Source organism: Hyalella azteca, unplaced genomic scaffold (genome assembly GCF_000764305.2).
Source record: "Hyalella azteca isolate HAZT.00-mixed unplaced genomic scaffold, Hazt_2.0.2 contig6661, whole genome shotgun sequence".
NCBI classification, from domain to species: domain Eukaryota; kingdom Metazoa; phylum Arthropoda; class Malacostraca; order Amphipoda; family Hyalellidae; genus Hyalella; species Hyalella azteca.
The window spans coordinates 485,093-506,587 of record NW_025936815.1 but is presented as its reverse complement, the minus strand read 5'-3'; the positions used below and the strand labels follow the sequence as shown (position 1 = coordinate 506,587).

Below are 21,495 nucleotides of genomic sequence, written 5' to 3'. Positions count from 1 at the left end.
TGTAGCGGCAAAACCTCGTATCGCTACTTAAAAATGTAGCGGGCGCTACCGCTACCGCTACATTGCCTTAAATGTAGAGCCGCTACCGCTACTGAAAATGTAGCGGCCGCTACATGTAGCGCGCTACTGCCCACCTCTGATTGTACCATATATGTATATATGTATATATGTATATATGGTACATTGCTACTGTATATATATGCTCAGTACCTTGCAATATTACTATAGTAATATTGCAAGGTACTGAGAGGAGGGTAGTTCACCCTTGCAACATTCAAGAGACGACTGGTCGAGTTCATGAGCAAGATCCCGGATCGTCGACAACTTGGACTTTGAGACTTGCCTATCGACGACTCGGAGACGGAAGACGACGAAGGCGGCGCATTAGCGTGACCGTGGACTGGGAATTCCTAAGCTTGTTAATTTTGCTCCAGTGCTATGCAGTGCTGTGTTGTGTTGATGCAATGCTGTGCATTGTGCAGTATTGATAATTGTTGCAGTGCTGTACAGTATCAGTGCGGTACTGTGCAGTGTTGATGCAAAGATGTGCAGTGTGCAGTATTGATGCAGTGCTGTGCACTGTTGATGCAGTGCTAGAGCGCTCTTGATGAGGCGGCTAGCAGTGTTGCTGCAGTACTGTGTTGATGCAGTGCGGAGCATTGTTGATGCCGCAATTCAAAATAAAAGTTAGGAAAATCGTTCAAGTTTCATCAACTAATAATTCATTAGCACAGTTAATTCGTGCGCAAGAAATCAACTATTTTTGGGATAGTGATGCCCGAGACAAAGCTTCTCCGCTACTATGTGCACGCACCAGCGACTTTGCAAGCTGGTATCCAATTGATTCGCAAGAGTTCTTTAATGCCTTTGACTTGACAGAGTCTACCATCGAATAGGTTGAAAATTTTCTCCGCGCTCCCAAAGAAGATGGTTCAGTAGTTTATTGTCTAGACTGTATAAGATGATCGCTCAGATCTTGCGCATGAAAAAGCCTAGTCTTTCCTTCTAGTTTACCAATCGTACAAAAAATTTAATTATATGAATTTATTAAAGAAATTGTATGATTATGTATTATTTGCATAATTCATACATCAAACTTCACACAGCGCGCTACTAATTGGATTCGACACAGAGTACAGAACGCGAATCAGCGACTCTTTCAGGTTTTCGCTATATTTTTTTTTATTTCTATATATTTTTTCAGGTTTTCGCTATACCAATAATCTAGCATTTTCATCCAGCAATTCAATCACCCTTGGCTTAGCTGCATTATGTTTCCTTAGGCATTAATGACTATATAAAGGCAGACAACAGCACCCGCTTGTCCGGTCCGACACTCCATCCAATTGTGACCGGAGCCATGACAACATTTGCTCGGCATGCTGGCTTGCCTTGCAGCATTATACGACATGCAGTATTGCCTTGAGAGTTTAGATTCTTCTCTCAGTGCAGACGAGATTTAGAGATGCTACATGCTTTTATCAGTTTCACCTGTCTAGTCTTAGTCGCTCACTTGATAAACTGTATGCGAATAGATTCAAATCTGGTGATTCAATGTTAATTGTCTCTCACTTTTTTATGACTTACTAGGACAACACCTCGACACAAAATCACCTTACTCTAGTAGTGGCCGCTACTCGCCCACGTTGAGCTGTTTCGTCACTCCACTCGTGAATGCCACACAGGCCCGTTAATTCAGTTGCTTTGTCGCCCTCTGCGTGACTGCTGCCCTCAGATCCGCTCGGTTTCTTCATCGTTCACTCGTACAGCTCCTTGCCCGACACCTCGCTACTTCGTCACATCTCTTCCCTTGGTATTGCTGTTGGACCACACCATGCCACTTTTGCGGACCGTTCGCCTCGTGATAGCTGCATGGAGAACAACCTCGCAACCTCGTCGGTCACGTCTTGGGTACAAAATTCAACTGCCACAGAAACCATCATGCAGATTGCGCCTCCACGAAAACACAACGGAAGGTAAAGGTAAAAGGTTGCTTTAATCTACGGAAGTTGCACTGAACTTTTTGTTTTATCAGTTCATATCTAATACTAGTAGAACGATTCAGAAACGCTTGGGTATAGCGATCAATAAAAAATGATAGTTAAACCAACTAGTATTTCGAAAATGTTTGATAAGTCAAGTGTTATGCGATTCTTTCGGTTCAAAATTGTCTCCCGCGATAATAGTGTTAATACTAAGTTTACGTAATATATCTTAAAGTCCGTTAATTGAACATAATTGGCCAGAATAGCATTCAAAATTTCAGACTTCTATCTTATTTAGGAGGGTAGTTATTGGTCGAATTCACAGTTAAAAAATATAACTCAATACTCACTGCAGTGAGTGACAGAGAGCGCATTTTCTCGTCGACGAAAACGTGAAGTCACGGACGGACAGACAGACGGACGGACAGACGTACGGACGGACAGACGGACATGGCGAGCACAATAGTGCATTTTTTCCATAAATGAGAAAATGCGCTAAAAATGCCATATGCGCCTGACTGCTTTGATCTTCGCTCTTAATTAAGATATGCGCAATAGGACGAAATCAAATTTCAATTTTAGTTTGAATTAACTGCTTTATTTGGGGAGACTCTGGATAAAAAAATTAGGATAAACAATTATTCCTTGCAAATTTTTTATTTAACTTATCATCAAATTTTTCATTTCATTTTTAATTTAACAGCGAAAATAAACCGTCCTTGTAAAGTGATATAATTACACAGAGTCATTTTATTTATAACCGTAGATTGAGAATTTTGCTGCATATTCAAGTTTATAAAATTAGTTCTTAGTTTAGTTTACCGCAATACAGACAATATTTGCTCTAAATCGGCAGGAATTTTGAAGCGTTACTTTGATCAGATAAAGGCAATGGCGCTTGCTATCTATAATTACCAAATCCAGTGACTATAATTAGCTGGTGAACGCGTTAAAAACACTAATCGCATATAAACCGTGCACACAGAATAAATTGCCAACAATTTGACGACGAAAATTTCTTTGATGACCGCTCCGAATTACTGGTTGATTGCAGCTGCTGATAGTGATCAGTGGATTTATTGATATAAAAGTATGATCGGGTATTGGCTCTTAATTGATGACAATAATTAATGAGAAAATTGAGGCTAATAAATGTAGGATGACAAAATTTACTGAAATTAGTACATAAATTCCTGATTTTTTCGTTATTGTTATTAAGTAACACAGATGTTCGCTGCTTAAAAATCTTCGACGTGATTATTTTTGAGCCGAACAAATGTGATTAGTAATAAAGGTTAGAGGTGAGATCCTAAAGGGCAAGATTTGCGTGCTGTCGTGAAATTTACAAGGTTGTTGGTAACGAAGTTTAGGTATCCAAACTCCAGGTACTCGTAGAAAGGAGATCGGCATCGAGACCCTGTACGCCAATAGGGAGATGATTAAATTCATTATAGACATGTTATTCCATACCGAACAGCTATCAAACCAGAAAATATAACTTGGTGTGTGATTGAAGAATAGTCCATGGTTTTGATTGGAGAATTCAAATGTAATATCTCACCGGCCAGAAAGCATTTCCAGTTTGAGACGCGACCCCTGATGCCGTTGAGGTCTGCAGCTGTGATGATAACGCAAGTGACGCCATCATAACACACGAGATCTGCACCCGTTGCAGCGCTGCTCACAGCGGCGCACCGAGCCATGGACGTCGTAGCGAACTCGATCTTGTCGCCTGCTGCCACGTAGGCGGGGTCAGCTTTTTCGGTGTACCACAGTCTGCTGTTGATGACTGCATCGTTTTCTCGCAGGAACCAAAAGATGAGCATGTACAGGCACCAGAACTGCATCGCTGACGTCGTGCGTCTGAAATAAATTAATTTTATTATAACCGAGCGTAAATTGGTTATTATTCTATTATTATCTATTCACTCCACAAAATCGCCTGAGAGGCCTTAGCCTGCACAATAGGTTCTAACACAAGCTTTTATAATCAAATGATATCTTCATTTACGACACATTTCATTCAAACCTTTCAGCCAAGATTATGCCCTCACTGACACATGTAACGTGTGGCCCTTCGACTTAGTTGACTGATGTATTGCCGAGTTCATAGACTTTTCGTTCAGTAAAGAACTTTCTTAGCCTTAGGCATCAATCAAGTATGATCGTGACAGCACTCTTAGGGCGGGTGTTCCGAGCCTTTCTTATGAGAAATTTTCTAGCTGTAGCATGAGGCTACGATGAATGCCGCGAAAGAAATTCACAAGTTACTCATGAATATTGTTGATTTGGCAAAGTTATGAGTTATTCGGGTTTCGAAAGGCATTCTTATACCTGCAAATTGAGGCTGGATGTAAGGCTAGCTTTGTACGTTAGCAAATGTCGATGGCTTCCCAAGTTTGCACCACTCGAGTAATAAAAATTTTCGCTCAAAACTTATGCTATAAGTTTATCGCGTGCAGGTGAAAATATGCAAATATTTCTATCTTATTTGATGAAAATCTATACACTATCTATTATTTTAACTAACCAAAATATATATGTTTCGCGCGGACCCCATTCTCTGTGCCTGGACACAGAAAAATTTTACAAGGGACACTGATGTGTAACAAATTCCTGGCACTCCAGTTCAACCACAGATAACATACACCAGGGCGGAGCCGAGTAATCATTGCCATCGCAAAATATTCGCGTGGCAAACGCAAAAAGTGACCAGTCACTACCCAGAAATGAAGTACTTGTAAAGAATATAGTTATTTTACAAATATATGAACCCTGTCAATAAGTTTCGGTTTGCACCTGTTATCGCTTTCGAGCATCATGAATAGCGCATAAAAATCATCTATTATAAAGGGAGATTCAACAAATATTAGATTACTTTCATGATATCAACTGAAACGAACATGAACGTCGTTGAATTTTCGAATTGAGGACATTGTGAAATGAAGTTTATTTATTGTACTAGTCACCCACAAAAATGTGCAGAATGGTTGCCAAACATTGAGCATGTTTGTGCATGAACTGTATCTAAATTAATGACTTTCTGAAGTGACCATTTTAAATTCTAACACAATCATATGTGAATAAGTCCGATTTACAGCAAAATGAGATGTAGATTTCTACTAAAATGTCTGTTAACAAGTTACGATCCGGCCTTGACGTACGGTAGCGAATGATTCGACAGCAGAATTTACTGCTTCCTTGAAAATCGAATTCGAATACTGAGGTTAGTATACGGTATAGTTTGTAAAGCCTTGTTATAATTGATATCGATCTATTGTGGTCTTAATGGTGTCATCGAACATTTCAGAACGGAGAAACTATTCAGATTACCAGAATAACATAGGAATTACTGAATGCCGTTAGAACCTGAATCGTTTTCAGTAAATTTTCCGTACATGTTTTCACTCATAATGAAGCTTCGTTATGAAGTCTTTGTTACAATATATAATATAGCGGTTCAAGTGTTCATTAGGCGCTTCTAGCATATTGCAGAATTCAGATGCGCTATTCCCAAACTCCAGCATTCATCTATACAGCTGCGCACGTATCTTTTCAATTATACCTGCAGTGCGCGTCAAAAATAATATATAAAGAAATTATTTAGGATAAAACTATTGCAGGTGCGTGCACATCGATCCACCATGACTGTGCATGCACGTTTTGAAGCGTTTTTGATCTATGACTAAACTATTTCACGATAGCAGTCAAACTTCGGCCGTAATTGTCGACAGTAAGTATATTCATCAACTGTCATCACAAAGAGCACATACACCACGTATGTTTGTACTCTTTGTGATGAAATTTATGACTCGTTTTCTTTATACAGTTAAGATTCGTACGGCCAATATAGCAGGTAATGTCCAGTATTCCTCGAATATTTCAGAAATTTTGAACCCTATAAATAAGTTTTGGCTTTCACCGTTTCAGTAAACGACTATAGTTTCCGATCATCATAAATTATGCATAGATGTAATCTGTTATAACAGATGATTCAACGATTATTAGATTAGGTTCATGATTTCCCCTGAAACGAACATGGACGTCGTTGAATTATCAAAATATTATGAAATGAATTTTTCAACTGTTATAGTCACCAACAAAAATATACTGTGATGGTTGTAAGATATCGTGCGTGTATGAGCATAAAATGTATCAAAATAAATAATTTTCTGTAGTGGAAAATTCAAAGATGTGCGTTATGATCTTGCGCTTGAAAAATTTAATTATGTGAACTTATTTAAGAACTTACATGGCTTATGCATTATTTGCATAATTCATGCATTAAACTTCACATGGCGCGCTTCTAATTGAAGTTGACACAAAGAAAAGAAAGCAAGTCAGCGACTGAAAGAACAATGTAAATTGGTAGTGGTTTTCGCTACACCAATAATCAAGCATTTTCATCGAGCATGATATCTAAACCTGGCATAGCTAAATTATGTTTCGTTAGGCGTTAATGACTATATGCAGGCAGGTAACAGCACCTGCTTGTTCGGCCGGGCACTCCATCCACTTGTGACCGGTGCCTGGATAACATTTACTCGGTATGATGGCTTGCCTTGCAGTATTATTAGACGAACTTTTGGATTATTTACTCCGAGCAGACGAGATCTAGAGACTAAACATGTTTTTATCACTTTCAGCTGTCAAGTTTCCAGACGCGTCGTTCAATTGCTAAACTGTATGCGAATAGATTAAAATCTGGTGATTCAGTGTTAATTGTCTCTCACTTTTTAGGGCATTTGCGCATTTATGGAAAAAAGGCGCTATTGTGCTCATCATGTCCGTCTGACTGTCCGTGACTTCACGTTTTCGTCGATGAGAAAATGCGCTCTCTGTCACTCATGGCAGTGAGTACTGAGTTATATTTTTTCTGTGACTTATTAGGACAACACCTCGACACAAAATCACCTTACTCAAGTACTTATATCATTAGTCTGCTTATATCGCAAGTTCACAAGGAATTTAAAAGCAAAGAAAACGCCAAGAAAATTCACCATATCGATATTGAAAGAAGAGATCCCGTGGCTATGCGTAGGGCAGAGTTTTGAATAGTTTGCAGCTTGGAGATTGCCGAGGGAGAGGCGTTAGGGAACCACACTGGGGCAGCGTAGGTGATGAGAGACTTTATAAGCTTTATAAGAGCCTTGAAAGTCACCAAGAGGGTTTCCTTCTGCTGTCCCCAGCTGGTTCCGGCCAGGGATTTGAGGATGTTGAGGCGCGGGCGGGCTCGCGGGCTGTACTTGGCCCACTCGACCAAGTACAGCTCCTTGCACGACACCTCGCTGCTTCGTCACATCTCTTCCGGTCTTCCCTTGGTATTGCTGTTGGACCACACCTTACGCATGCCACTTCTGCATACCGATTTCTTCAGTGCCGACACTTCTATTCTATTCTATGACCGTCGCCTGACGAACACCTCGCTGCCTCGTCGCTCATGTCTTTGGGACACAGTTCCACTGCCACAGAAACCGCCATTCAACTAATTTTATCCGTCAGTAGTTAATTCATATCTCATTTTAATCATATAATTTTAACCCGCCACCTCTTATAATTTTTAACTGTTCCTAACTAATTTTGCCGTGGACAAGAATTATATGAATGTTTCTTAACACCACGGTTTGCTTCTATCGAGACTGTTTATTTTAATTCTTCTCGTTATGATGTACCTCTTAGACGGAGTCAAAAACTATGTGTGATTGGGAGACTTCTCTCACAAAATGAATGGATAGGAAAATCACTCAAGTTTTACGAAAATATGCAGGAGTCGCGTCGTATTCCTCATTCTTGACACACTCGCACACAAAATGCCTGATTCATAATTGGCTCACCATGTGAACTTTTTGCATAGTAAGGTAAATTTTTGAAATCTTGATTATAAAGGTGACGTGTGAGTGCCCGCAACTACTGAGTACTTCAGCACTTTCTCATTACTGTAAGGCGTACGCCGCACCTCTAGAAGTTCTGCATTTGGAAACGCTATTCTAGTTCAGTTATTTTCTGCCATAGTATTAGGCTTCAAGACACTCATCATTATTCATTTTAAGGCATGAACGTACGGATGACGTGAGGCATCTTTGCACGCGTAACGTTACGTTAGACGATACAAGCGACGTGCGAAAGACGCTGAAATTGGGAACAAGAAGCAAATAAGCGATCGAAAAGCAAACGAGAAAATTGCAAAGACAAAAACTGGGTTACAAATTTGATGAAGTTTCAAAGTCATTATTGCAACATAGAAGGAAGAAAATTTGAGTAATTCCTAATGAATTATAATATTTCATCTCTCTTAAATCCGCACACAATAATAGTAACAAGATGTGAATCTCCCGGACTGCCGTAAATGATCAGAATTAGCAACGTGATTAATGTATGGAGGGGCTACTAACCTTTCTGTGATGGCATAGGACGTAATAAAATTTCAGTTTTAGTTTGAATCAACTGCTTTATTCGGGGAGACTCTGGATAAAAAAATTGGATAAATATTCTTACTAGCAAATTTTTTATTTAACTCATCATCAAATTTTTCATTTCATTTTTCATTTAACATCGAAAATAAACCGCCCTTGTAAAGTGATATAATTACACAGCATCATTTTATTTATAACCTTATTAGATTGAGAATTTGGCTGCATATTCAAGTTTATAAATTTAGTTCTTAGTTTAGTTTACCGCAAGACAGACAATATTTGCTCTAAATCGGCAGGAATTTTGAAGCGTTATTTTGATCAGCTAAAGGCAATGGTTCTAGCTATTTATCATCACTAAATCCAGTGACTATAGTTAGCTGGTGAACGCATTTAAATTTAAAAAACTAATCGCATACACACCGGGCACACAGAATAAATTGCCAACAATTTGACGACGAAAATTTCTCTGATGATCGCGCCAAATACTGGTTATTGGCAGCTGCTGATACTGATCAATGGATTTATTGATATAAAAGTATGATCGGGTGATATTGATGATAATAATTAATGAGAAAATTAATGCTAATAAATTTAGGATGACAAAATTTACTGAAATTGGTACACGAATTCCTGATTTGTTCGTTATTGTTATTAAGTAACATAGATGTTCGCTGCTTAGAAATTTTCAACGTGATTATTTTTGAGCCGAACAAGTGTGATTAGTAATAATGGTTAGAGGTGAGATCATAAAGGCCAAGATTTGCGTGCTGTCGTGAAATTAACAAGGTTGTTGGTAACGAAGTTTAGGTATCCAAACTCCGGGTACTCGTAGAAAGGAGATCGGCATCGAGACCCTGTATGCCAATAGGGAGATGATTAAATTCATTATAGACGTGTTATTCCATATCAGATCAACAGCTATCAAACCAGAAAATATAACTTGGTGTGTGATTGAAGAATAGTCCATGGTTTTGATTGGAGAATTCAAATGTAATATCTCACCGGCCAAGATGTTGAGGCGCGGGCGGGCTCGCGGGCTGTACTTGGCCCACTCGACCAAGTACAGCTCCTTGCACGACACCTCGCTGCTTCGTCACATCTCTTCCGGTCTTCTCTTGGTATTGCTGTTGGACCACACCTTCCGCATGCCACTTCTGCATACCGATTTCTTCAGTGCCGACACTTCTATTCTATTCTATGACCGTCGCCTGACGAACACCTCGCTACCTCGTCGCTCATGTCTTTGGGACACAGTTCCACTGCCACAGAAACCGCCATTCAACTAATTTTATCTGTCAGTAGTTAATTCATATCTCATTTTATCATATAATTTTAACCCGCCACCTCTTATAATTTTTAACTGTTCATAACTAATTTTGCCGTGGACAAGAATTATATGAATGTTACTTAACACCACGGTTTGCTTCTATCGAGACTGTTTATTTCAATTCTTCTCGTTATGACGTTCCTCTTAGACGGAGTCAAAAACTATGTGGGATCGGGAGACTCCTCTCACAAAATGAATAGATAGGAAAATCACTCAAGTTTTACGAAAATATGCAGGAGTCGCGTCGTATTCCTCATTCTTGACCCACTCGCACACAAAATGCCTGATTCATAATTGACTCACCATGTGAACTTTTTGCATAGTAAGGTAAATTTTTGAAATCTTGATTATAAAGGTGATGAGTGCGTGCCCGCAACGACTGAGTACTTGCAGCACTTTCTCATTAATGTAAGGCGTACGCCGCACCTCTAGAAGTTCTGCACTTGGAAACGCTCTTCAAGTTCAGTTATTTTCTGCCATAGTATTAGGCTTCAAGACACTCATCATCAATCATTTTAAGGCATGAACGCACGGATGACGTGAGGCATCTCTGCACGCGTAACGTTACGTTAGACGATACAAGCGACGTTCGAAAGCAACGGAAATTGGGAACAAGAAGCAAATCAGCGATCGAAATAGCAAACGATAAAATTACAAATACAAAAACTGTGTTATAAATTTGATGAAGTTTCAAAGTCACTATTGCAACATATAGAAGGAAGAAAATTTGAGTTTTTCCTAATGAATTATAATATTTCATCTCTCTTAAATCCGCACACAATAATAGTAACAAGATGTGAATCTCCCGGACTGCCGTAAATGATCAGAATTAGAAAGATGATTAATGTATGGAGGGGCTACTATAACCTTTCTGTGATCGCATTGATGTTTACTTCTTGTTGATATATTTGTTATATTATATTTTTAAAATTTGTTTTATATTTCTATTTTCGAGCTCCCGTTAGAATTTCTCCTCCTGCGATTATTGAAACTCGGTCGGATAAAGGTACCTTCACTGTAACTCATGTGTCTGTGTAGTTTTCCTACCAGATGAGTGACGTGCAAAGAGAAGTTATGCCAATCCTAGAATATTTTGAAATTATTACTTTTCCGATAATTGTTAGTTGATGCACCAACTGGGTCGATGTATTGCATTTTTTTCCGGGCTAGTCTTGCTGACCGCTATTGTATAGGCAGGGCTGATTTCTTGCTTGGCCACCAAGTGCAGCTACTTCGTTGGCCGACATTTGCGGTACTTCCATGCAGCAGTATCTGCTCTTTCCAATTTTCTATCGTATGCACCTCTAAGATTTTTGTTCGTCAACCTGTGCATTTATTTAGTAAATAATTGCTATTCAGTTTTCATGTACCGTTGATGATGTATGGTGACCATTTCGGTTGGAATGATAGAGTCAATTTACTGTAGAGTCGTCATATTTGGAATTTACACGGCATCAAGGTTCCCTGACACTAAAAAGCAAAATTAAACATTTTTCCCTCCAATTCGATTATTACTTTATTATTTGAACGCATTTATTTCAGTTAGTTCGGTTTATTTATGCGCATCCACGAAAGTACGACAACGGAGGGTAAAAGATTGCTTTAAGCTACGGAAGTTGCACTGAACTTTTTGTTTTATTAGTGCATATCTAATAATAGTAGAACGATTCAGAAATGCTTGGGTATAGCGATCAATGAAAAAAAGATAGTTAAACCAACTAGTATTTCGAAAATGTTTGATAAGTCAAGTGTTATAAGTACTTATATTATTAGTCTGCTTATATCGCAAGTTCACAAGAAATTTAAAAGCAAAGAAAACGCCAAGAAAATTCACCATATCGATATTGAATATCAATATCGATATGGTGAATTTTCTTGGCATTTTCTTTGCTTTTAAATTTCTTATCAAGTGTTATGCGATTCTTTCGGTTCAAAATTGTCTTCCGCGATAATAGTGGTAATAATAAGTTTCCGTAATTTATCTTAAAGTCCGTTAATTGAACATAATTGGCCAGAATAGCATTCAAAATTTCAGACTTCTCTCTTATTTAGGAGGGTAGTTATTGGTCGAATTCACAGTTAAAAAATGCCATATGTGACAATAGCGTCTGACTGCTTTGATGTTCGCTCTTAAAGATGTGCACAGTATAGGACGAAATAGATTTTCAGTTTTAGTTTGAATCAACTGCTTTATTTGGGGAGACTCTGGATAAAAAAAATTAGGATAAACAATTATTACTTTTAACTTTTTTTATTTAACTCATCATAAAATTTTTCATTTCATTTCTCATTTAACAGCGAAAATAAACCGTCCTTGTAAAGTGATATAATTACACAGCGTCATTTTATTTATAACCTTAGATTGAGAATTTGGCTGCAAATTCAAGTTTATAAATTTAATTCTTAGTTTAGTTTACCGCAATACAGACAATATTTGCTCTAAATCGGCAGGAATTTTGATCAGCTAAAGGCAATGGCTCTAGCTTTTTATCATCACTAAATCCAGGGGCTATAATTAGCTGGTGAACGCGTTAAAAAAACATCGCATACAAACCGTGCACAGAGAACAAATTGCCAACAATTTGACGACTAAAATTTCTTTGATGATCGCGCCAAATTACTGGTTATTGGCAGCTGCTGATACTGATCAATGGATTTGTCGATATAAAAGTATGATCGGGTATGGCTCTTAATTGTTGATAATAATTAAAGAGAAAATTGAGGCTAATAAATGTAGGAAATTTACTGAAATTAGTAAATAAATTCCTGATTTGTTCGTTATTGTTATTAAGTAACATAGATGTTCGCTGCTTAGAAATCTTCCACGAGATAATTTTTGAGCCGAACAAGTGTGATTAGTAATAAAGATTAGAGATTGACGCTAACTTAGAGACATTCAGTCAAATCAGTGACATACAATTTTACTATCGCTATTTCTTCACATTTTTCTTCTGGAGAACACCACCAATAGAAGTTATGCTTTTATTATGAAAATCTAAAGGATAGAAAATGTATATAAATATTAAATCTTGATAGTATTGAAGACTTCATTTATAGCACCTGATAGAAATTCCTCTCGGAGAAAATTTGATTAGTCAAATACCAAAATATCCCTAATTTTGAAAATCTCCTGGAGCTCCTTCTATCCAATCCATGTGATTTGCTCCTAATCCACTGGGGCCCACATAATCCCCGCTGTCTTCGAGGATTTTGATCCCCAGCGCCAACTCCTCAGGGGTCCATTCGCCCCCGCTGGGGGGAACTGGGCATTGTGTAGGAGGGTTCATCCAACAGACGTCCGACGCTGACGTCTGGAATTACGTCGAAGTCAGGAGTAATAAATGAAAATATTTAAGTTTTCTAGTTACAGCTATATGTATTCCTTTTAGGATCAGAGATACTTTTCATTTTCCTAAACACATTTCTATATAACTACCGAGAATATTATATATATTCGTCAAAGGGCGTTAGTTTGTGTGTTTGAGGTCTGATGCCGAAAAATATCTATGGTCTGTTTGGGCGCGTATTCCAGATATTTATCGTGTCGAAATATTACCTGGGAAATTTAGTTTTTGTAGGTGAGACATTGAAGCTGGGGGGAAGAGATTGAAATTTGATTTTGTGTTCAATAATTGAAGCATTAGAACCAGTAGAAAAATACAATTCTGATTTCAAAACGGAAGCTAACTCTAATTTTTCATGTTCGATACTGAATGTACTATGTACCAAAATGTTCTGGGTTGCACGAATTAAATAAATTCAGTTTTAAAATTTGTAAACAGAGTATGGGAAACGGGTTATGACAACCAGGTTATAGGAAATAGGTTAAGTGAAACGGGTTATGGGAAACAGGTTATGGGAAACGAGTTATGGGAAACGAGTTATGGTAAACGGGTTATGGGAAACGGGTTATGGGAAACGGGTTATGGGAAACGGGTTATGGGAAACGGGTTATGGGAAACGGGTTATGGGAAACGGGTTATGACAAACAGGTTATAGGAAATAGGTCCGTGAAACATGGGAAACGGGTTATGGGAAAGGGGTTATGGGAAACGGGTAATGGGAAGCGGGTTATGGGAAACGGGTTATGGGAAACGGGTTTTGGGAAAGGGGTTATGGGAAACGGGTAATGGAAATGTGTTATGGGTAGCGGGTAATGGGAAGCGGGTTATGGGAAACGCGATTAAATGAAACGGGATAAAAGGAAACGTGATTAGAGGAAACGGGTTATGTGAAACGGGTTGTGGGAAACGGGTTGTGGGAAACGGGAAATTGGATTAGGAGAAATTGGATTAGGGAAATTGAATACGGGGAAATTAGATAGAGGGAAATTGGATAAGGGGAAATTGGATTAGGGGAAATTGGATATTAAGGGGGAACGAAATAACACTAAGTAGAAAAGCAATTATACCCGCATTGTGTGAAAGTTTTATTTCTTGTCTAATTGAATAAATTGCCGTGGATTCATATATCTATCCAGCCGCCCCATATCGAAATGAAGAAACCGATTTGCACATGGATTTTGCGGTCGCGATCCGCTCTTGAAAATGCGGTGGTCTTTTACTAAACTTTTCCAAACTTTACATTTAAAATTGTGAATACACATGAAGAGAATACATTGTTTTATCCCTGATGGCAAGTGATCTATACATTATAGGTTTGTCGTCAATTATATTGAAAAAAGTATGTATTTTGAAAGGGTACGGGGTAGTTTCACAGGTATGAATTCATGTAATTAAATACTTAGTTCCGATTAGGACCACTCGGTAATAATGGTAGTCGTAATTGGTTTGCGGCTTTCTCCCTAAATGAGTCATAAACCAAGGCTTTGTTATACCGCCAAATAATTGATGTAACTCGATGTTATTGTTGCTGTTACGGCCATTAATGCACCCGCTATCTGCAAGAGCAGGTCAGACGAGCATTCAAATTAGAAATTTAAGGATTTTAAACAGTTGAAGCTATACGTGGACATATCGAATATAAAATAACTGCATATACCACAATTAACTGCGACTGTGACGTGACCGGAAAGGAAGTGGATCGTTATTGACAATTTGGAAACAGATGAGGCTAATACCGAACGCTGAAATGAATCAGTCCCAAGAAAACGATTCCTGACACAAATATAGTAATTTACATGTGTTATGAATTTTTGGGATATATATTTAGTGATATATTATTGAAAAAATACGATGAAATGTAGTTTTAATACTCACAGCCAAGTTTAAGATCAGAAGAAAAGAACAAATCCACATAAGGGTCGCCATATTTCTAGCGCTCATCGAGCTGAAGTGATTTTCAACACCAACCCTCGGATCCAGCGCAGATTGTTATTTGATTAAACAAAAATTTGTTTATTCTAAATCCTCACACGCCGCTGATCGCCCGCACTTTTTTCTTTCTTCTAGAAAGAGAAGAATACTTATGAAAAACATTCAACTAAATTTGCAGCAGGTTAACTAAAATTAGTGTCTATAATTATGATATTTTGACGTCATTGTTTTGACTCCAATTAAAAGTATTTCCGACTGTGTTATTTCTAAGAAGAAATTGTATTCTTTCCAAGATCAGGAACAAGTCTGAGAATTTTATTAAAGCAATACAGGTAGACAATAAATCTATGGTACATCAGAATAAGCGAAAATGTAAGAAGAAACATCATTCATATTGTAATTATTTACTAATTTAAGTTAAAGATCGTCGTATTTGTCTTCCAATTTTTTCATGATATTAGCTGGCTGAAGTCATATGATCCATGTAGCAAACGCCAATTTATAAGCTATTCTTTCAATAAGCTATACTTTCACACCTCCCTGCACTAGATAAGTGGCACGTTACTCCCACTCCATGTCCGAAGAAGCACTGGAGGCATTCATCCCACCGAAGTTCTAATATTCACATCAAATAAACTGCACGAACACCACTATATATGAAAACTTGCATATATGTCAAGCCCGTGGGAGTGAATCTCTAGATATATCAAGCCACATGGAAATATAGCTCTGGAAAAACACTATAAATATACAATTGATAACTCTACACCATGTGAATGTGTCCGAGTCATTTTTCAACTCGTGACACCTTGCACTTGAGTGAAATGCGTTGAGTGAAAGCGAGGTTGTGTTGGAAGTTGTCAGTAACTTGAAGCTTCTATTCATCCAAAATGATAAATTATCAGGATATTTGAACGTGCAATGTACAAAAGTCATGAAAACACTTGTGTGAAACCGTCATTGCTGACGCTTGACTGAATGATACATTTGATCCGTGTTCAAATACTGAAAAGAAATTGTTCCTCATGTGTACTGAAATAGAGGTGATATGTACAGAAGTTGGACAAAATAAGGGAAACTCTTGACATTTTGATATCGCAACTTATGAGCATGTTCTAAACAATGAAAACGTGACATATTTTTGTGTTATTGTTTATTGTTGCTGAGTTTAGGTGCTGCTAGTTCAACTAATAGTTCAAGCACTGTTTCCGGTGGGGAACGGGATTAATATTGTTTAAGGTAATACTGCCCCCATCCATACAGCTGGAATTGTTAAAAAATGGCACGTGGAAAATTCTAATGAAGTTGAGCATCTCATTTATGGCCACCACAATCACCAGATTTCAATATTATTGAGCATTTATAGTTGATTTTATAGATGCAGGTCAGAAGTCAATTCCCGTCGCTATCGTCATTAAGAGGAGCTGGAGTGAGTTTTCACTGAAGAATGGGTTAAAATTCCGTTTGAACAAAAATCACAATATCTAAGAATCAATGCCTCGGAGATGTGATGCTGTAATAGCCGCAAAAAGTGTTGAACCTCTTTAATAGGGAAATAATCTTAAATTTATTACAGTATTTCTACCCTTGATCCTTGATCTACCCTACCTGATTAAGTAATGCAAGTAATTATCCCATGCTCCTACACCTCCAATCTTTGCAAACGTAGCTCTTTGTTTACCGTCAAGTCCATTAATTTTGTTGAGAGGATCATTCGAAAAATGTATAAAAAAATTACGGGATGAAAATCTTTCAATTTTATTCGTTATTTAGAAGGTATCTATACGCAGCCACACATAATGCTGACCCGATCAACTTATATTCTCGTTCAGTACTGTTCAAATAATTTGGTTCTTTAAGACACAATAATCTCCTTTTGATAGGCGAAAACGCTTCAAAAAAATTGCATATAATTAAATTTCACACAAAACACTGGAGTTATTAAGCAACCATGCCTCATAAAGCTGCTGGAACGCTTTCTTAATTCCTCAAGAAGCTTCTGTGGAAAATCTAAACGCTCGTCCATGTTCGCAATGTTTCCAGGATATTTCAGGAGTCTATAGAAGAACTGGAGCGTCGCGAAAAAGCTTCAAAGCTCTTAAAATTTTAGAGAAAGTTTTAAAATTCTAAAATATTCACCACTCCCACACAGCATAACAGGATGACTCCAGAATATGCTTGAATTTTATGGAACATTGTTCAACTACATAACACGTTGACTGTCGCACTTAAAAAAATTTAGTATCAATAAACATCAAAGCATTCGAAATAAAACGTAAGAAAATTCTATTTTTCTAAAACTCACATTTTACTAAATCAAAGTACGACTGTAAAATAATTTACAATAAAAATGTAGTAAATTAAATCACTCACAAGAACATGCAAAATGCTGAAATGAAGTCTGATACTCGGTGTTCATTTGATTAATGTAGCTTGGTCGCACACTACATAAAACACGTCCATTCGCTAAGCAACTAATTTATGACAATCACTTCCTTAATTTCAGGCAGGAAACAGAGAATAAATCTTAATTTACTGGTACTTCATCTCTACAAACTTTCAGGTCGAAGAACTTCAAGATAATCATTGATTAGGCAACAAATTGAATCGATAATATATGATTAGTTTCAAGTAGAATTGAATGTGTGTCTGATTATAATAAGAATGTTAAAAAATTCAACTGGTGTATAGAATAAAGATTGGCGAAACATCAAATAACTTCGCGGAATACAAAATACATCAAATTTGTTATGACAACCGTCAGTTTAGTGATTAATGAACTTTCACGCGAGAAGCTCAAATCATGGTACTGATTTGAGCTTCTTGCAAAAACATACGCGTTGTACACAGATAAGCATTACGACGAAAATTTTATATCACCAACAAGTGTCGGTTAGCCTCAATGGGTCAATAGATGACCAGAAAAATACAATTGAAGTCTCCGAGCTGCGTGTAAAAAACAGGCACAGTTACTTGGTAATTAAGATGTTGGTAAAATATTTGAGGTTCCCGGACGAGACCGGCAAAAAAATGAAGTTATGAAGATCGTACAGATGAAGTGATGAAGATCCTACAGATGAAGTGATGAAGATCGTACAGATGAAGTGTTGAAGTTCCTACATATGAATTGATGAAGATCCTACGGATGAAGTGAATGAAGATCCTAAAGATGAAGTGATGAAGATCCTACAGATGAAGTGATGAAGATCCTACACAGAAGTGTTGAAGATCCTACAGATGAAGTGATGAAGATCCTACGCAGCTCCTGCCTCCGCGACCTACAAAGTAACGCTTTGCTGAGGTCAGAGGTCAGGTGCTCTGTGCGGGGCGCTCAGGAACAACGTTTTTGGTTTTAAACCCATGAAAAACCCTTATATTATGGTTTAATAAACGTCAAATTGCAGGGGACTTCGGAAGAGCAATGCATGACACACCTCGACACATGATGCCTTCCCATGATGCAGGTTTTAATGATGACCCTGTAATTGTGTGGTTTTTGTGAAATTCAGAGCGTAACTCTCACTACAATTTTTTTATTGTTCTTCTTAGTTTTACGAATTAGACATTTTTGTAGGAATTGAGAGTTCAACTATTAAGTTTCCAAGAGGCATTTTATTATAGTATTGCGTTGTTTTAAATAGGCATTAAACATTAAAATGTCGTGTAAATGCGCATTTGTCTCTGAAAACACCGTCCGTGTGGATACTTATATATTTTATATTCTATATACATGCTCTCGGTAATTACAATATTTAGCTAGCATCGCAGGACGAAGATTTTCAACGAGTGTGATTAGAAAAGTGATTAAAAACTGCCGTCCAAAGTTGAGTTAATAAACCTAATTTATTCATCAGGTTGACGACCGCCATGCAGGTATAAGTCTACAATTAAAACCTGATGAATTATTTCGTAGCTATCTTCGTTTTCGTAAAAATGTCAAAAAGTCATAAAATTTTAATAAGGGCAAAAACTTTATAGTGCTTTAGAAATTTAACAATCATCTTGATATTATTTTGCAATGACACGAAAAACTGACACAAAAATTTAAAAATTACACAAAAATTCTTGCAATATTTATCCAAATTAAATTATACATTGAATTAAAAAAATTAGGTTGTTGCTGAGGCACACGTGGTCTCTATCAATAATTTCGTTCAACTACTAATATCAAATCAAGTTAAAAATTCGTTGAACTGAAAACATATTTGCGAGATCACTTTATTTTTCACGTTTCACTTCCATGATATAATCCGCTCTATCAACGCTTACCCCAAAACTTTCATTAAAGACGCGACTTTGCTCGACCAATATTTGCTCGGTCTTGAGAAATAATACATGAAAATTTAATGTGTGATTTGATACGATATAATAAAGTTACTTAAGAAGAAACGTTTTACATTATCCGGCCTATCAGGCTGATATTTTATGATATTTTAGATTATTATTATTATTATTATTCCACGAAGAGATTGTCGTGGCGTCTCGTTCAGATCGAACTTCGAGGGCACGTTACAAGTGGCTAAAATATATTTCTAAGTGGCAAAATATATATGACAAGTGGCTAAAAGATATTTCTAAGCAGTTCCTCAGACTAAAATTGATCGACCCGAAGTGTTAACTCATACGTATTATATATAATACATGCAGAATGTAAATTCAATCCAATCTTATCTTCAGGCCACTTTGAATTAACCTTTAATATATCTTGGAACTTAATGTCGCTTCTTAGACTTTTACCCGCACACGACGAGTATTTTATTCTCAAACGAGCATTTCTTCGCATTATACGAGTGCTTTAAAGCTAAGGTCATTCTAGTGCGTTGAACTATTTCATATATCTAGGCCGAACACATGGAAACCATATAAATACATTAGGTATCTGCAGATATATAATATGAATATTAAATTTAGAAGTCGAATGGCTGGCATTTTTAAAGTCTTTAAGTTTCTAGATACATTCTGGTCATTTAAAATAACGCAATATTTTTCATTCGAAGAGAAGCTCAACCATTCACTTCAAAAATGAACGGTCCGCAAACAGGTACATTTGGTTTCATGATCAAATATTTAACAAATAATATTATTGACACGCAATGTACCTGTTCGAGATGTACTGCGTCCAGCAAATCTGTGGTAATAATGATAAGAATAACCATACCGAGTAAGTGATAGTGTTGATTATATTATCATTAACTACTATAATATTGATCATAAATACCTAATTCAAGAAAAATAATTAAACAAAATCCCACGAAATAGTGCCTCAGTGCGAAAGAAAAAAATTGACTTCTGAGCAGCTATGCACGAGTTCCCCCAAAACCAACGTGCACAACATCTCGAAGTCATTAGGAATTTGTCATATTTAATATCTTTAAATTCTGTATTGTCCATGATAAGTAATGAATTCAATATAAATCAAATTTCAATGTAACATAAATAAAATTCTGGTCCGAGCTTGGGAAACAGTTTAATAGAATTTAATTTAAATGTTTAAAATGTAGAGTGATTAAAATTAAGGAATAACTTGGGCATTTAAATTACTTTCAGTTAGGTTCCGTGACAGACCAACAATAACTTTGGGAGTGCTTTATTCTCTAAAGCATCGCTTATTACGGGTCATTCTTCTCTTCATCAACTTAAACATATCAAAGAACGGAAACACACTTAAAGCTTTAATGATAATCACTAGATACTGACTAGAGTTTAGAGTTTAGAATAAGCTAGACCTGCACTGAGGTTGTCTTTTACATCACTTGATCTTATAAGTTTGCCTTATTGTGCAACATAAAATCAGTAACATCAGTTGAAAAGACTGATGATCAGTTGAAGAGACTGATTGACCAACAACGACAAAAAACTAAACGAATTTAAAAGAAAACAAAGGAAGGTCATTGAAATTAATGTTTGGTTGCGTAAACGAAAGGACGTCTATTCAAATTTTGATCTCGCATTATATTGGCACGGGCAAAAACTAAGAAAGTTATATAAGACCAGTTAATATTTCTGAAGACCGGAATATTATCCGTTCGATAAGGCCTCGTTCATAAACGTCTTTTGAAAAAATAATAGAGAAGTCCAAATTCAAACATTTCAAGGCAGAATTTCTTCTCAAATTTAAAAACGTTAAAATTTACTGAATGACGTAAATTATATTCATTTTTGTTTGATAGAAATCGCGCACTGAAAAACAAAAATATTATTCAAGCTTCAGCGCCGTCTTGTGGTGGAGTTTGCAGAGTTCTCATCTCACCGTCCATCTCAATGGGACTGAGGCGCCGCGGTTTGATCAAAACACGAAGCCTGTGAAGCGCCGCCCGCTTCTCAGCGTGAAAAATAGTATCTCGTTGCCGGCTGCCGGCACTTCATGAGTTAGCGAGTTGCTGGGAATTGAGTTTTAGTGAAATATGGGAAGCTGAGGAAATTTTTCCGCATTTCATCATCAAATTATGGAGAATTGCTCTATTTTGGAATATATGCGACAGGGCAGCGTTCTT

The 21,495-nt window shown here is 37.1% G+C and overlaps 1 protein-coding gene and 1 long non-coding RNA gene across 3 annotated transcripts; both read right to left on the bottom strand.

The window, feature by feature from the left end:
• Positions 1–2,637: 2,637 nt before the first annotated feature.
• On the bottom strand, positions 2,638–3,841 carry LOC108679335. The gene is made up of 2 exons (XM_018167941.2): positions 3,547–3,841; positions 2,638–3,402 (listed from the first exon to the last, which is right to left on the bottom strand). Exons 1-2 carry the CDS (start codon positions 3,830–3,832, stop codon positions 3,281–3,283), a joined length of 408 nt encoding a protein of 135 aa, XP_018023430.2. The 5' UTR covers positions 3,833–3,841; the 3' UTR covers positions 2,638–3,280.
• Positions 3,842–11,996: 8,155 nt separating this feature from the next.
• LOC108679442 lies at positions 11,997–15,601 on the bottom strand. 2 transcript variants are annotated; one of them, XR_001931378.2, is made up of 3 exons: positions 15,538–15,601; positions 14,945–15,132; positions 11,997–13,036 (listed from the first exon to the last, which is right to left on the bottom strand). It is a non-coding gene; the product is annotated as an uncharacterized LOC108679442 (long non-coding RNA). The 2 variants fall into 2 exon arrangements; XR_007156765.1 differs by having other exon boundaries at positions 14,945–15,129; positions 15,538–15,599.
• Between the last annotated feature and the right edge of the window lie 5,894 nt (positions 15,602–21,495).

Bases quoted from the DNA above. Each gene is read 5' to 3' on its own strand.
- LOC108679335 (XM_018167941.2), bottom strand. From the start codon at position 3,832: ATGCAGTTCTGGTGCCTGTACATGCTCATCTTTTGGTTCCTGCGAGAA. The intron at 3,403-3,546 runs GTGAGATATTAC...ATTGGCGTACAG, and splicing joins CTGGAAATGCTTTCTGGCCG to GGTCTCGATGCCGATCTCCT.